The sequence below is a fragment of the Trachurus trachurus genome (assembly GCF_905171665.1).
Source record: "Trachurus trachurus genome assembly, chromosome: 16".
Taxonomy (NCBI): Eukaryota; Metazoa; Chordata; class Actinopteri; order Carangiformes; family Carangidae; genus Trachurus; species Trachurus trachurus.
In genome coordinates, this window is record NC_139902.1 from 18,341,608 (window position 1) to 18,359,660 (window position 18,053).

At 42.0% G+C, this 18,053-nt stretch overlaps 1 protein-coding gene across 1 annotated transcript; it reads right to left on the reverse strand.

Annotated features, from left to right (window-relative positions):
• Positions 1 to 4,714: 4,714 nt before the first annotated feature.
• On the reverse strand, positions 4,715 to 17,169 carry cdh17 (cadherin 17, LI cadherin (liver-intestine)). The gene is made up of 19 exons (XM_083989433.1): positions 17,112 to 17,169; positions 15,840 to 15,896; positions 15,238 to 15,333; positions 14,397 to 14,534; positions 14,158 to 14,293; positions 13,372 to 13,530; positions 12,764 to 12,913; positions 11,933 to 12,138; positions 11,698 to 11,829; positions 11,456 to 11,606; positions 10,615 to 10,815; positions 10,449 to 10,525; positions 10,168 to 10,356; positions 9,129 to 9,373; positions 6,947 to 7,077; positions 6,009 to 6,233; positions 5,809 to 5,919; positions 5,334 to 5,450; positions 4,715 to 5,208 (listed from the first exon to the last, which is right to left on the reverse strand). The coding sequence occupies exons 2-19, from the start codon at positions 15,885 to 15,887 to the stop codon at positions 5,132 to 5,134; spliced, it is 2,589 nt and encodes an 862-aa protein (XP_083845559.1). The 5' UTR covers positions 15,888 to 15,896; positions 17,112 to 17,169; the 3' UTR covers positions 4,715 to 5,131.
• Between the last annotated feature and the right edge of the window lie 884 nt (positions 17,170 to 18,053).

Genomic DNA, 18,053 nt, shown 5'->3' on the forward strand with positions numbered 1-18,053 from the left:
ATCCAGTTTCCAATGAAGTGAAACATGTCTCCGGATGCAAGTCTCTTATATAACATGTTATTTATGACAATGATATTCTCTGGCAACATTTCACACAGGCTCATCTGTAAGGTTGACAAGATGCTGTTACTGACTGATTAATGTGCCAAAAGATTCGATCGCCTCGTTCACTGAGAGACTCAGCGAGGCTGAAATGATAGAAATTCCAAAGAGGTGAGGGTAGGGACTTTACGAGTGAAGGCGCCTTCCAGTAACTGACCTGACCTGCTTTTTTCTTCTGATGTGGACTTTTAACTCGTCTGTGCCATGATAACATCACACTGTACTTCTCTCGTCTGGTTTTGTCATAAACACACCAGACGCAATATTTTTTCAGTTTGTGGGCTGTTTCTCAGTCGGAGGAACTGATGTTACAGCAGAGGACTATTGCAGCCATTTGTTTTTACTTCTTGGTGCGTTATAATTTTCTTAGTACTGTCTAAACGTACATATCGTGTTCAGTTTACCCTGCAGTGAGGTGGTATCTATTTAACTCCAGCGCACAGTACAGTGACTGTCGAATGAAGCTGCTGACGATGAGCTCACATCCATATTGGATCATTAAAAGTCAGGGCTTCATCGTGCAGTGGTTCCGCTCCTGTGTGGCACCTCCAGCGTGTCCCACTACGACAGGAGATGTTTTCTGTTACACAACATTTTTGAATTTTATAAGTTTGCTTCTTTTTAAAAAAATCTGCACACACTCTCCTGGCTTTGAAAAATCCCTTCAAATGAAAACAAGTTCGGCCAGTGTTTTGAGCCAACAAGAAGAAACACAAACATACACAACACTTAATTTTAAAGGGTTACAAGCCACAAAAGGTTGTAAGCCACTGAGCCAGAGCTTGTTTTCATTTTCAAAGCCAGGGTGCGGTGTGTGTGTGTGTGTGTGGAGTACAAAGCAAAAATGAAACTGCAAATATTTAAAGAATTTTATCAAGTTATGAACTCTACCACTACAGGTAGACTGATACTGGGGTTTTTTTCTGCGTCACTATCACTTATTAGATTATTGTGGTACTTCTTCGCTGAAATAAGTGATAGTAAGATTAAGTATTCTCCATTTCCCAGCACTACTACGGCTAGGGAGATGGTGGTAGTCAGTTTGTGAGTTGGTTAACCTGAAGGCAGAGACACTAACTGAACTTTACCACAGTCGAAGCAGCTGGTTACAGCTGTAGAGCCTGTGTTTATCTGGGGTTGGTGTAAAATGACAGCCTGTTCTTTTCCAATCTTTGTTGGGTTCAAAGGGAAGCATGCTCATTTTGCCTTATCTTTTTTTTTCCGAAAGGTCATTACTTAGTGGTGTTTGCAACATATTTTATTATTTATGACAGTAATGATAAAAGTAGAAGCAGACAACTCTCCTCATACTCTCCAGTTAAACACTTTCCACAGGGGCGTGACTGTGTTTACGCCCTCATTAATGAGCAGAATGTAAATTTGAAAGAAGCTGTTTGAATATTATTAAGGTTATTTATTCAGCTTTAGCATTATGTTACACATGTATATCTGCAGTTGTATGTATAAATTATAACTTATGTGGATTAAGTTTTGTATATGGAATGGTTTAATAAAACACTGAAAACACACAACCTGGTACTGCTGGTGTATGTTTTGTTTCACACAATCCGCCCTGTGGGGAACACACAACCAGGAATGTGGCAGGACGTCCCAATAACCCACAAACACCTGGAAGGCCGGTGTGTCTAAGGCTGTTGAGTGTGTTGTTCACTGACCGCTCGACTGCTGAGTCAATAGTCCGCACAAGTGAGTATACATCACTGTGGCCACTGTTGTACTGTAGCATTTATTGTCACAAGGCGGTCACCTCACCACCACTAGATGATGCTGCAGAATCAGAGACACAGAGCGTCCAGCCGACATTAAACTACGACACATAACATAGTCTGGAAACTCACTGCCACCAACTGGACATTTTGTGTAAGAACAAAATAGAAGTAGAAAATTTCCACTGAAATTTTTTTCGAGTGCCACAAGGGTCACTGCTGCGGTGTGACCTGGGTCAACATGGGAATCAAACCCACAGCCTTAAGGTCAAGAGTCACACATTGTACCGACAGAACTAATCAGACAAACACATGATGAACACTGACATTAAGGAGCTGTCAACCTGTGTGTGTAGGTGCGTGCTTCTGTGTGTGTGTGTGTGTGTGTGTGTGTGTGTGTGTGTGTGTGTGTGTGTGTTGCACGGTGCTGCCAGGTGTTTGAGAGCGCTGGCCTGACCTCCACTCCAACACACTGGGTCATAGAGAGAGAGGTGCAGCAACAGTGACAAAGCACCACATAGAGATAGAGTTTAGTGCTTATTTGCAGAGGCAGAAATGTGGAAATACATGAATAACTAAATAAAGAAATAAATTAACATTTTACATAAATATCTTCATATATCAAGTAGATGTAGATAGATAGATAGATAGATAGATAGATAGATAGATAGATAGATAGATAGATAGATAGATAGATAGATAGATAGATAGATAGATAGATCCATGTCCAAGTGTCCAGAACTACTGCTGTGTTTGGATTATACTTGAGGCTCATTCAATTTACCGACAATAAACACCTCTGCATCACATTTTGGTCTCTTTCGTGGCTCATTTCCGCTGCAGCACAGATGTTTTTGCCAGGACTAGTTCGTCAAAGCAGAGTGAGACTTGCTTGTGGAATTTATTTACATTTGAGATTAAGACGCAGGATGTGTAACGAGAATCCTCCCACGTGGCCAAACTGACCCTGTCTGAAGATTCCAACAGAGAGAAGTTAAATCAAAGTTACTCCACAACATGTCAGGCTTTGACGTATTTGTGCTTTTAACAGGTTTAGATTAGAAACTGTCATTTACAAAGTGAGAGCTGCGACTGTGTTTTCAGTCCTTGGTTGAAGAGCACTGAACGTCAGTCTGGTGCTCTGCCTTTAAGAATAAAGGGAGACTGAGGTCACGAGGAACACGAGTGTCATGGAAATAATAATAATAATAATAAATCATTGAATGTATTGATCTCAAAAGGGATAATAAAAACAGCAATAACAAAAATAAAAAAAAATTAGACAATTTTTCCATGTGGATTAAAATGTATAATGGATGACCTAAACAAACACAAAAAACCTGTGTATCATTCTTTAAAAACACTTTTAAGTATCATAACAAAAGGAATGAAAAAATGCAATAATTGGTTCTGACCATTAATTGATTTTTATTTGTACGTAAAGATACTAAATCTGACATTCATAAGTCATTTTAACATACTTTGTACTATGTACATCACCCTAGTCAGATATTTAGTTATTGTGTTAGTATTGTTAGAGTTGTTGATGTTCATATGTTGAAAAACATTACAATTTATGATATGAAAATAGCAGGACAGTCATCCCACGTGTGTATCCTCTGGGTGAACTTTCATTACTATGAATAAACTGATGAGTCCCAGACTGTTTTTTGGAAACATGGATATTTAATACAGTAAAGATCAGTGAGGTTTAAATAAATCTGGCCTGGCATTAGGTCGAGAGATCACCGTGACTGTGCTGTTGATACACCTCTTCAGTATTTCTATATTAGGATAAAAGTTTCTCCAACGCAGACAAAACCAGCCATGTGCAGTGGTGATGTTGAGGTTTGATATTCTGAGGTCGTCATTATGCATCACACAGTTTACTCTCCCTGTCTTTCCTCCACCTCTTCTCCTCTGTCCCTCAACCTTTCAACTTCTTCCACCAACCACCTCCAACCACTCTCCAAGTGTGTGCGCGTTGTTGTGGAAAGTGTTGCTGGGATACAGGAGAAGAGAGTGTGCAGACATAAACACTGGAGAGGCTCCATGTTGAGTTTGGCGTTACAAGGCTGTAGCTCAGTGTGCTCCTCTGCTCCCGACACCGTTTTCCTGTTTGGCTTTTGAAAGCTGCAGCAGGACGCTTGATGACTCATCCCAAACACACACACACACACACACACACACACACACACACACACACACACACACACACACACACACACACACACACACACACACACACACACACACACACACACACACACACACACACACACACACACACACACACACACACAACACAACACAAACGTGGCACATGGACTGGAGGGATGAATGGTGGTGACAGCACATGTGGCACCCACATCCAACATGAGTGTGTTTTGCTGCCTCTTTGTGTCGCCTAAAAGCGCACAATCATGCCATCCGCTTTTCAGCCCCACTAACAATCTGTGGCCTGTCGTCTCCCACTGTCACAGAGATGACTCAGAGCATCACTTGCCGCTGCTGCTGCAGCACCGTGGACTCGGCCGCTTACAGCAGCAGCAGCCCGGCACGGCGGGGGAGGGAGGAAGGACGGTGGAGAGACAAAAGATGGGTACAGGGGCCGTGAATGTGGAGTAAATGCTCAAAGGAAATCGGAACAGAAGACGACCTGAGGGGCGACCGCCGACAGGAAGTTGATTACCTGGTCACCTGTAGCACCACGCGTCTGGCCATAGGTGGACGTGCACACACACACACACACACACACACACACACACACGCACACACACACACACACACACACACACACACACACACACACACACACACACACACACACACACACACACACACAAAGATGATGTGAAAACCAAAGTGGTTCCCAGTCTGTTTATTTTTGAAACGGGACAATGTTTGTTCATTACAAAAACACATCCATTTATTATTCTGTGACATTCGCAGTTGATAGATGTTGCTCAACATTTAATCTTAATATTCAAAGTAGGTTGTTGTATTAAAGCAGACGACAATATCAAACACAAGCTCTGGACCAAAAACTAATTGAATACTATGAGATGATGAAACTGCTGATGAATGAAACGGTTGAAGTCTGGGAGTCACATCTTAATAAATTAAGTGGAGAAGGTGCATTAATGTTTGATTAGCATGGGACCACCTGACTGTTTCATTAAGTATGCACAGCACCTTTTAATCAAGCTTTGTCTTGCAAATAAAATAAAATAAGATAAGGTAAATGTGTGTGCATGCATGTGTGTGTGTATGATCGTGTATGTGTGTGTGTGTGTGTGGTCTCAGGAGATCATTTGCGTTGCTTCGTCTCCACTCCCGGTTTTTTTACTCTTTTTGATCGTTATGATGAATGCAATAACTGCAATGAGACAGAGACAGAGGTCATTTTCAACAGGAATCAGTGACATAAAAAGTGGAATATAACATCTGACTTTATGATATAATTATGTATAATCATGTGCGATTAGTACAACTCAGACTTACTGCAGAATCCCATGGTGCCAGCCAGGATCCCGATGGTGGGGCCCACTCCGTACATGAAGCTGCGACCCTCTGGTGCCATGTAGCAGTAGCCCAGCACTGTGCAGTTACATACTTTCACTGGCATGTAGAAAGGAGAGAGAAACCCACACGTGCATCAGACACATGCTGCACAGTTTGAAGGATAAACCTGGTTCTAAACTATTTTACTTATCAACAAATCCCATGGAAAGACCAAAACACACAATGTGTCAGTCCATCTGTTATTACTCCTGGTTTTTGGCCGGATAATGTTGAATCAATAAATTGAAACCTGCAGCTGCAGATTCAGGTGATACGTCTCTGCAGGTTCATGTATAAGCTCAGTGAAGCTCTGGGGCTAAATCCAGGAATCTTTGATTCATCACACATGTTTGGTTTTCATTTTTTCATGGTTTTGGTTGGTTGTCAGACTTTTTCCTGAATTCAAATAACTCACCATTGAACAAATGCGGGACTCCCACTCCTGCACTGTCTTTAATGATAATGGAAAGTGGGAAGGTTTTCTCTTCAACTGGTCTCTTCCTCAGCACCAGCTGAGCTGAAGTCCCTGTATGACACACAAAAGGAGAAAGCAATAAATAATCTGGATTTACATCTTTTCACCTGTGGCTGTACCGGCCCGGTGGGTAAACGTACCATCGACAACGGTGAGGTCCCAGTTTGGTGACTTCTTGGGGTTAGCGAAGGAGAAAGAGAAGGGCTCAGAATAGGGGGCACTGTCTCCATCGTGGGCCTTGATGATGACAGGCTTCGGCTTCATCATGCAGATGAAGGCGTCCTTCTCTACCAGTGTGGGGTGGTTGTCGTTCACATCCTGCAGCCGCACGGTCACAACTCGCTCAGCAGACTGCTCGGGGTTCTCTGAAGAGAGAGGTCAGCCGGCATGAAGAGAGGTGAACTGGCCCATAACTATTAAAAGGTAATTAGTAGTTTTGATCTTATAGGTCAAATATCGCAACAAATATTATACATTTGTCATAAAAAAAAAAAACTATAATACATTTAATTTTTTGGTCAGGCAAGAGGAGGAGGGTCAGCCATAGAACTTTTCTTTCTTTCTTTTTTATTTATTTATTTTTTATTAATTGTGTATAGTTGGCTACTGCCATAAAATGTGTAAATGTGTGTATTCCTGTAGATCTGTATTGTCGGTCACTTGCCTTCTTGTGTCATGTATGTTTGTAATACTTAAAGATGGTAATGTGGTGAATGGCCACTCACTAGACCGAGAAATAGACCATTTAGCACGCCTGTGAGTGAACGGTAAAACGAGTGAACCTGAAGAAGCTCAATAAAACTTCAGTAAGTGTAATTTCAGCGTGTGGTTACAGTTTATTTCTGATTTTTGATTCATATACTCCTGTGACCAAGCAGCACCTGAGTCTTAATCTGGCTGTGCAGGGGAAAAAAAGAGAGTTAATCCACTTATGGACCAGAAGTGTTTTTGTTAGGTCTTCTTTGTTTCACCTTTGACTGTGTTTTTGCTCAGTCTTTAAACAATATTGTTAGAATGAAAATTAAGCAGCCTGCATCTTCATTGAAAAGCTGTGATTTGCATTTCTTTATCATCTCACCCTTCTCAAACGCAATGACAGTGACTTCGAAATTGTCCACGGCCTCTCTGTCCAGATTCTCTTTGGTCTTGATCTCTCCTGTGGCAGCATCGATCTGCAGCCAGCCACGAGTGTCGCCGTCCAATTTGAAACTGTGCACAACACACACAACAGGAATTACACACAAAGCCACACACATTCACACACAGTGAAATCGATAGTCTCTTTTGGGTTACCCTGACAGACCAAACAGAAGCAGTAACATTCAAAACTAAGCCAGTGCTGATCTAGTGGAACAATTTCTGAGCTATGAAAGCTCATTTGTTTGGGCTGTTTGTGTTTCTGTTCACTCTGCTATCAGTCAGGACATCTTGTTAGAGTGGAGGACGGCAGGAAAACATGAACACAGCGTCTCCATTAGGTTTCAAGGAGGAGGCTCTGTGGACTGGGTGCGGGTTCACAGTTCATGGCTATCATAACAGCTACTGCAGTCAAATAATAAAAGAATAAATAAATTTAACAAAGGGGTAGGGGAGGTGTTGGGTGGAAGTGGCAATCAAATAAATGTAACTTTCTATGATGATGTATGATGTATGTATGATTTCTAACATACCTCTCACTATTCAGGGCTTATAATCTTGTTTTGAAGGAACTCTACAGAGGAAGTTTAATTCATAATCAGATCATAATCATGTGAAAGAAATGCAACAGCTCTATATTTCAAGAGTAATCCTACAAATCCTACAAAACCGTACAGCCTTTCAACACCACATATTTTTTGTGTATTTGTGCATTTTCACCTCAACGCCGTGTGCTCTGCCCAGTGCTGTTTACACTGCTAACGCATGACGGTGCTGCCAGACTCAGGGGGAACCAGATCGTCAAATTTGCAAATGACATCACACAGTGGTACCCCCCTCATTACCGGAAAAGACAGAGACAGCGATCGGTAAGGAGGTCAAACACCGACTGTGACCGAGGAGGTGATCGTCAGGTTGCCGCTGCGTCAGATCTCTGACAGACTCATCTGGTCCATGAACACAACCAGGATTGTCAAATGGGCCCAAGATTGTACATCAATAGGTGTTTATATTAGTGGGCAAAACATCGAGAGAGTAAATTCAACTAAATTTCTTGGTATCCACTTAGATGAATTCATTAGTTTTAAGTATCACATCGATACCATGGTCAACTATCAAAATATACTAGTTTATAATCTTCCACTTTCTGCTCTCCTTACTCTATATAGATCCCTCATTGAACCACATATCAACGACTGTCATATAATATGGTGTAACACTTTCCCAAGTTATCTCATCAAACTACCGTCTTTACATAAGAAAATCATTGGTGCATTTACATGGTCTGTTTGCGCTGCTCCCTCCGGCCCTCTTTCCCACTCCCCTGATCTCCTGAGGCTTCCTGATTTCAACATCTATCACAATGTCTGTATCATGTACCAAGTTATCAACCAACTCAATAAACTCCTATCTGAGCTCATTCCAATCTCCCGTCCCCTGCACACTTACAACACCAGGGGAAAAAATCTCAATTTGGGGTAAAAGCGTAAACTCAAATGTACCAGCATGAGTGTTGTTTGCAGGGGTTCGCAGATTTGGAACGAGCTAGACGGGAATTGAATTTTCACACTCTTAAAAAAAAAAAAAAACGATGCTGTTTGAATATGTGTGTGTGTGGGTGTGCTTATGTGTGTCTGTGGAGTATGTCGATGACTGTGTGTGAGTGCCAGGGGGTGGTGATGAATGGGGGCTGGGTGAATGTGTAGGTATGTCGATGGGGAGTGGGGGGTGTTGGGGTTGAGGGGCGGGTGTGGGTGAGGATGCTGTCTGTTGTTTATTTCCTTATATCTATAAGCATTCTTGCTTCTTTAGGGTTCCCTTTCATCTGTTTGTAAACTGTTCTTGTTCATCATATTTATCTTAGTACATGAATAAAACATCTGAATCTGAATCTAATGCATAAAGAGATTCCATATTTATTATTTTATTTTTCAACCGTTTGGTTATTGGCGTCCAAAAGTCTGTATCTACTATTTGTGCCATTGTATGTTTGTGTTTGTATTATGGACTGACATTACCTAGTCAAGTTTTGTAGATGTTGAACTAAACTAAAAAAAAACTAAAATAAAAAATAAAAAAAAGCAGTTCAGACGGGGATGCGGAGCAGCTGTCGGTGTGTTTACCTGATCTCTTTGCCCTCTGGGTCCTTTGCCTCCACAGAGAGCAGCACTGATCCCTTGGTGATGTTCTCAGGCACAGTCACTTCCAGGACGTCCTGGCTAAACTCCGGGACCTCGTCTACGTCAATGACGGGCACGGAGACGAAGGCTGTGGATTGGCTGTCGTACTCCAGGCCTGGCATGAGCGGCTCTGGGTTGCGAGCATCAATCTGGAGCTTGTAGACGGGGGAGGACTCGAAGTCCAAAGGCTGTTGTGTGAGAAACAGGCTGGTTATAAGAAGCAGCAGGAATAAGAGAGGCAGAGTGTTGTTGTTTTTTTGAAGGTCACAGTCTGTGAAGGATAATGAACAGCCGTGATGCAGTCATTACTAACTGGACCTGTACAGTATGTTGTGATGGAACATGTGCGGTCGCCAGTGGAGGTTCCTGTTAGGTAACATGCACTTATTGCAATTGGACAGTAGCTATCAGTGCTGCCAAGTGTATTTTCTTAGGACACTTTCCTGAAATACAAAATTAAATGATAAAAGCTCGATTTCTCCTGGTTATGTGAAATACATCTATAACAGTGGTATAGATTAAATATTCATATTCATCAACCCAGCACATACAACATTCAAGTAAAAGTGTCAAGTGGAATCAGATCGAAATACTACACCCTGGACACGTCACCAGTATTTCACTGATTTGACATAGAGACACACAAGCTCACACACCTATGAACAATTAAGAGTCACCAATAAACCTAATGAGGGAGAGGGAGAACATGCATCTCCAAACAGGCCCAGGGATCGAACTCTGAGCCTAATATATTATTTCATTTAAATGAATCTTAAAAAATAGGCTAATTGTCACATTGGTAATCAGTATTGTATATCTATTTAGGTGAAACCCAAGAATACATCACACAAATACAAAACATAAACCATGTGAGTAGGTCTAAAGGATCTCAAATGTTAAAGTAAGAAAATTTAAAGATCATACACACATGTGCATAAATCATGTGTTTGTGTGGGGGATGTGGAGAAGGGAGATTGTGTACCTTGGCAATGACCACATGGCCGACACCACTGCCGTCTGTTTCCACAGTGAAAACGTCGCCATCGTTGCCAGAACTGATGTGGAACTCGATACGGGAGCTGCCGCTCTCTGGATCATCGGCATCTGTAGCTCTGATGGTCGCCACAGTGTGTCCAACAGCGGTGTCCTCTGCCAGAGTGTGGTTGCCATACTGCACACAGACGCACACCGACACAGCAACGTGAAGACAATCAGCCAAGCAGCATGAAGAATGAAAACAAGGCGACGAGTTCAAATACTCACATCGCTCTTCTCAAACAAAGGCAGCTCGTTGTTGATGTCAATGACCTTGATGACCACTTTACACTCTGTGCTGAAGGCTGTGAGACCCGTGAGACCAAGAGTGTGAGTGCTGCAGCTTGGAGTGAAAACTGACTCACATCATACACCGTGTGTGTGTGTGTGTTACCTGAGTCGCTGACTTTGACATTGAGGTTATAGACCTGCTGTTCCTTCCTCTGCAGAGAGCGCAGGGCCTGGATTTTTCCTGAGGCAGCGTCAATGGAGAAGGTATTGGGTGGTTGTTGGGACACGATGGCGTAATGCAACAGCGAATTCAATGTCCCCTCTTCATCGGCATCATGGGCCACCAGGTCTCCAACCGCGCTGCCTGAAACCACAAGACATGAGCCACAACTTCAGAATAAAAAGCTATTTACCAATTTTTGGGGGATTTAGTGTAAGTGAGCTCAAGAAGTTGTTTAACCTGGATAAGAATAAGTCTTACATGGCTGCAGCACAGAACCAGAGATCTTGATGCATAATACGTCAGCTTAATCGATATTTGTTATTCAGAACAGGGTAGTTTGAATTTGTAATTTGCATTTCTTAAATTGCATTTTTTGTGTGTTTGTTCAAATCACCCGTATCGTAAACTGTCTCTGATGTTGTTTGTTGTCTTCCTCTTATTTCCATGTCTGTCTGTTTCTTACACAAGGAGGAATTTCTCACAAATAAAATGAACACATGTTTTTGCAGAATGAAATATCTTTTAAAGAGTATTTCTTGGATATTGAACAATAGGACAGATGGCTACCACTGCTCTGAGTCCACATTAACAGTGTGAAAGCTGTGTCAAAGCTGCTCTTAAAGGTTGCTCGTACGCTTGAATGGATGTAGGAGTACTTTGCCTGATAAATGTATTGTTCTTCACTCTGAAGCTTGTTCTGCATAGTCTCTATTTCCAAGGTGTTTGAGGCCACATCCTAACCTTTGATGGGTTTTTTTTACTAATCACACATGCTTCTTACCTGCTGGCTCATTCTCCTGCAGCTCAAATACACTCTCCTCATTTTCACACACGGGTGAATTGTCATTCTCATCCTCTACCAAGACTTGGATCTCCATGGGCGGATCCACCTCTTTGCCAGTGCTGTCCAATGCCATGACCACCAGGATGTACTGGAAACAGAACCAACAGAAGTTCAAGAATAATTCAGAGAAATTAAAACAAGAGTTGGGGGAGATTTAAAACTAAGCATGTGTAATGTACCATGCCACGATCCTCTCTGTCCAGCTCCTCTGTCAGGAATATTTCTCCATTTGCTCTGATCTGGAAGGGGAAGGTAAGCGATCTCTCCTTCTGCACTAACTTGTAGATGGCATGAGGGTCGTTAGACTGGACCTGGATCCAGAGAGAGGGGGAGACATTGGTTAATTGATGAATATAAAGAGCAGCAGATATAATGAGTGTGTGAGCTTTTACATGTTGTTTACAAAAACCACACCTGTGCGATTTTCAGAGGATACGTTTCCTTCAAGTTCTCCTTAACGTGTATGGGTCCGGGATTGAACCACAGGTTTTCCTGCACGGCAATGTGAACTCTGGCGTTTCCACTGAGCGCTGTGTCCGACCCTCCTTCCAGGTCCTGCACGCGCACAAACAGGGTGTAGTCTGGGTCCTCCAGGGGGTTGACGTTCTTCCTCCTCATCTCTGACACCACACAAGAAGATGAAGCTTACAGTTAGAACCATCAAAAGAAAGAAGAAGAACAATCTATAAAGAAAGTGGAATAGAAATCGCTTAGTTTGGAAAGAAGCTAAGTCCCATGGATTTGGCTCGGCCACTCTCCTCGGCCGACCTCGTCAACTCAACACCCAACAACAAGTGACACAGCCAGCGCTAATCTCTGACAGGCGTTACTTCATTACAGTCACTGTTTATCTACATTAACATCACCCATAAGTCCGTGTCATCATTTGCTCCAGCTGTTAATACACACGTTTAATATACGCCACGAAGGACTGTGATCGCTCATGACTGGTGACACTTTAAAAACACACGTGTCACATTAAACTAAACAGTTTGTGTCAGTGTTTCGCAGCTCATTGTGACACACAGTATCACAATTGTTTCTTCTTATTTTTCTTCCAGCTCTTCTTGTTAAATTTTGAATTGATTTTACTCTTTGCTGCACTGTAAAACCTTGAATAAGAATAAGAATTTGGGTGTTGACGGAAAAGGCTAATTTCTTTGGTTTGGTTATCAGAATAGTTGTCCACTAATTATCTGATGGATTAACAAATGATTAGTCGTCATACACATTGTGGACACAGACCTGCTCTCTCCACACAGGTGAAGAAGGGGTTTTGTTCATAGGGGACCCTCTGGCCTGGACAGTAGTCGTTAAACTTTGTCTTCAGAGCATCAGTGCTCTGATCGTCCCTGCCACTCAGGATGCCCTCTCTGGCCTTGATCAGCTGTTCCCCTGTTGAAGGACAAACATACATGAATTATATTTTGAATTATGCTCCCACACATCACATATGCATTTCCATGTGAGTGAGAAGAACATCTCTGCTGTCATAGGGACATCCTGTGTGAGAAATGAGATACAAGTTTCCCTCACAGCGCACAGATGTGTGAACAGCCATCTTCAGACTCATTTACATGCTCACACACACTCAAAGTAATCAACATCACGCGACACATTTAGGCAATCTGCCTCCAATCAGTGTTAATCTTGAGCACACAAGATGAGCTGTGTAATCTGGATTTACAGTGTCACTATACTGCCAGATTACAGGCAGAGATGGACAGATTAGAGACTTTCCCACGGACACTCCACCCAGTTCTGTGCATCTATGTCTGGGTTCATGTCTGTGAGTTTAGTTGATGTGTGAAATGACATGTTTGTGTGTGTGTGTGTGAGTGTGTGAGAGGCACCTTGCTCTGTGGTGGAGATCTCTCCAGTGACGGCGTTGATCTGGAACAGGAGGACGTGTTGTTTGGAGGGGATCTGGCTGACCAGGCTGTAGCGCAGACGAGCGTTAGGAGTTTCGGGGTCGTCCTTATCCAGCGCAAACACACGGGTAAATGGGACACCTGGAACAGCAGCCCGAACAGATGTTTGAGTTTTACAGGATTTTGTACTAGGTGGGTCACAACAGGGAGGCACAAACACTACACGACCGGATCTCCATTCTTACACAGAGGGCAAACAGAAAAACTGCTGAGCTTGGCCGATGATTGATTTACACTTAGCTCTCAGTCATGTTACAAAATACAGGCGGTTTTGGGGTTTCAGGAAAAGTGTCCTACAGACTGATAAGACTGATCATTTGAAAACAACAGTTTAAAGATTGTTGCGAAGCAGTAACTCTGGACTAAAGATTCACAATAATGGATTCCCTGGTTTAAACATTTTCCATTTTCAGCAGGTTTATAAACACAATATTGAATATTGAAATCCTGGGTTGCCCTGACAGTAGGAAATCAATATAAAAAGCTTTGGTCTGCCAGAAAAGTTAAGGTTATGCTCTTGAGGTAATGGGCTAAAACAAATAAAAAGAATGTAAATAACTTAAATCACATGTTCATTGTGTGTCTCTGAAAAAGAAAGAAAAAAAGCTATGGCAAAGAATCACTTCAGTAGAAGAAGAGTCCATCATTGTCACATTATACCACAGCCTTTGGACACGAGTTCTTACACACATACAAACATACACACACCTGCTTTATGGTTTTCTTTCACCACCGCTGTGTATTCACTCTGGTTGAAGTATGGAGCATTGTTGTTGACGTCCAAAACATTTATGATCACTTCAATTGGACCATCCACTACTGTCTCACCTTGCAACGCCTCCACCTGGACACACACACACACACACACACACCCCAATATACGTATGAGTTATATCGCAGTGCATGAGTTTCAGTTTCAGTTCATTATCCATGTGGACAGACATTACCGTGATCATGTAATGATTATCTTGAGACCAGTCCAGAGGCTTCTCCAGGAAGAGCCACCCATCATTTGAAATGTGAATGTCGTCTTTACCCTCTCCACTCAGCCTGAAATTATCCACGCTGGGATTGTTCACCTGAAACTATGGAGTCGAAGATGGGAGGGAGAAGACACAACATGAGTCATTTAAAGATTTTCATTTAAAAACTTGGGAGAAGAGAAGCCCTCACAACCTCTTATGCTTGAATAGTCTTCTCTAGACAATAGTGGGTTTGAATTCTTGGCTGGTATGCAGTAATGGAAAACAAAATTTTACTCTATTAAGTATTAATACAGCTATGTAACAATATACTACTAGAAAAAAAACATTACATTCAAAATCACACTCAAGCAAACGAAAAGAAGTAGTATCAATAAAATGTATTTCTAAAAAGTAGCTGGCCATTGTGATAGATATATTCTGTTAAAATACATGATCACAATGCATTAATAGTGCTTAGCTTGTATAGTAGCTTGATGTGGAGCTAACTGATTCTCATTTTCTTCATTAAGTTTATTCGGCCCACTGTTCAATCTGACGCGTTATGAGATAATTTGAGGTCCCACTGCACCAGTTTGTTTCAAGCTTTACTCTAATTTTTACTTTTTTGTGAAATACTGACTAAAAGAACCACTTCTTAACCCCCCCCTTTTTTTTTAAAGAATAAATGAATGAAGTACAAAAAGTACAATATTTCTCTCTGAAATACTGTTGAGTAGATGCATTATGTAACAGAAAATGTAAATACTCAGTATTTCAGTAAACACTTTGTTACTTTGCACCACTGCCAGCATTTGTGTAATACCTGATACATGGGATATGGCACCGGTGTCCCCTCTGGCACATTCAGCACCACGTTCTTAAACGGGCCTTTCTTTTCCTCCAGGTCCTTCCCAGCAGCCTATCAGAGCACAGACAGACACAGAGGTCAAAGGTCACTAAATACAGCACTGGGCGAGGTAAAATTGAGCCTGTCACACTCACGCCCACATTTGCCCTTTACGTTTAAGCGAAACTGCAGCTGAAAGCAGTCGGGTATCGAAGGCCAGTTATTTATTGAACCAAAATTACAGGACAGGTGGGCAAATTCATATGTTCAAGCAGAGGACGGGGGAGCAAAGTCTACAGACACACTAACAGTTTAGCAACACATTTCACTTTTCAATCAGTTATGAAAGGTTTTCTTGGACACATTTCTTTAACCTTACAGTTTCTTTCTACAGGATGCTGAAAATGCTAAAAATAAAACATCTCTTCTTCCTCCTGTCCCAGAAATTGCATATGATTACATCTAAGAATTAATCCACACTGACTATTTCACAGACCTTTTAACAGGTTCACGTGTCAGAGTATTTATGAATATGTATCGAAGGAGTGCAGCAGCAGTTGGCAGCGCTATGTACTCACAATGCTGAGCAGGAGTGGGAGCAACAACAGATGCACCGTCGGTGTCATGATCACAGGCTGAGGAAGGAGAGGAAGAGCAGGAGACGGAGGAAGAGGAGGAGGGGGATGGGAGTGGAGGAAGGAGGTTGAGGAGGCAGAGAGGTGACATGAAGAGGAGGACTTGAGTTACAAATTAAAATTTTACAAAGTATAATATTCACATTGCGCCTCTATTAAATGAATGTAAAATAATGAAGAGTGGATGGGAATAATTATTACTCCGTTCATCTGGAAACCTTTAAACCCAGAGTGTCTGAGTTGAAGTTAACTAGAAGTTCAAAGTGTTTAAATAAAACAAAAGACTTGTTGCATTTTGCAGGTTTTGTTTCTCTTTCTGTAACTCACAGCCCAGTGGATATGATGCAGCTTATAATCTTTACTTTTTTCTGATCTCGATATTGATATTCAATAATGTCAAACAGTCCGACATTACCTGCATAAAATGACATACTGAACAAATATATCAGGAACATGTTGATAAATGTCAAAGTCTGAGGTTTCCTGGGCTGAGTGAGAGAGAAGGGTGAAGTCAGTCGCCACAGAAAGTGAAGGTGACATTGAGTGCTGGCTAATGACCTTTTTGTAGTGCAACACCCTTTTTAATGTCACCAACATCAATTAACGTTCCTTTTTTTTTTTTTTTTGCTTTGTTAATGGAGCTTTTTTCTACCATTTTTCACATTTCTGAACTTTACGTTTTCAGACAGACATAATAACTGGTCACTGTTGGCATTAGCATTCGACAGCTGTCTACTTAAAACGATTTAACTGACTCCCAGTGAGAGAGATATTTCAAATTGAGACATTTGCAGTGTTTGGCCAACAAATGGTGTAGCTGTATGATACAATGGATTGGCCCATGCAGGCCCTCTCTTTCTCCTTTAATGACTGGGTGACCTTTGTCAGTTTAGATTTCCTCAGCTCCTTTGACACCAAGTCTAAACTCCCATACAGGTATTTCACCCCAATGGCAGGCACAGAGAACAACCGAAGGAAGCCAGAGAGAAGCGATGTTTGGTTGTCAGATGTGTCAAAACCAGACACCAAGGCCCTGCCAAAGTCAAGTCAAGATCATAGTCCTGCTTCAACAAACTTAAAGCATCCAACATGACAAATACAGTCTGTGAAAACCAACAGATGCAGTCCTGTTTGTGCCCAACTCACATCCCCAAAAATCTTCTCCAAATACCAAACAAATCCAAAAGCAGGAGCCAGGAGAGTTGGGAGACTTACCTTACAGGAGAGATCGAGTGAGAGTCACTCCTCAGACTTCACAGTGATCCCAGCAGTCCCATCCTTGTCTGGTAAAACGTTAACCAGGGGGCTAAACCAGCAATGTTTTATTGGATCTAATGATTGTCTAATCACCCCGCCGTCATGTCGAGCTCAGCCAATGAGCAAGTAGCTGACAAGACAGAAGGAGAGAGGAAGAGGAAGAACAGAACAATGGCACATACAGTACCGTACTAGACAACTCCACTATCGCTGATATCAACTTCTGATTTTAACACAAATACTCAGATGCTCATAGAAGGGACATCATTGATCTTTTACTGCAACAAAAAGCAAACAGTTTCAAAGAAACTCCTCAGTGTTTGTTGAGATTTGTATTTCTTAGGCCGCATGTGTGTGAACTGTGAACAAAAGGAGCAAAACTAGAACAAAAAGGAGCATAATATTGGGAGAAATGTCCCAAGAAATCTGCCGTACAGCTTCTAAGTTTCTAATTTCAGTTCAGACTTTGACCTCTGCACCATTTCCTGTCAGATTTTCCATTAGTAGCTGTGCCTGATAAGGCGCCGTGAGTGTGTAGACAATGGCACTAACAGATTACACTGACAATCCATTGCCTCACAAGAATGCGGAGGTATTGGGTCATTCGGGCGATTCAGCAGGTCACAGCAGCACAGAGCATGAAAATATAAAGCAGTGGGTTTGATCCCTGCTCACGACTTGATAAACCTCTGCACCTTTAAGAAAACATAAAGCCATAAAACACGGCTTCAAGGTGACTGAAAGAGAGGCGGTGCTACGGCGAGGCGGTGACACATTAAAGGAAATACCTGCAAAATGACATTGTCCCCATCCACAGGGTACAAGGAGTCACTGAATGGTTTGATTATTTGGAAGTGAATGAAGCCTTCACAGCAAGCAGAGCTCAACCTGCTGCTTCAA

Excerpts from the sequence above, each read along its gene's own strand:
- cdh17 (XM_083989433.1), bottom strand. The coding sequence starts at position 15,887 with ATGACACCGACGGTGCATCTGTTGTTGCTCCCACTCCTGCTCAGCATT. Across the intron at positions 14,535-15,237 it reads TGCCATATCCCATGTATCAG|TTTCAGGTGAACAATCCCAG; the intron begins GTATTACACAAA and ends TCGACTCCATAG. Across the intron at positions 10,357-10,448 it reads CTTTGTTTGAGAAGAGCGAT|TATGGCAACCACACTCTGGC; the intron begins GTGAGTATTTGA and ends GTCTGTGTGCAG.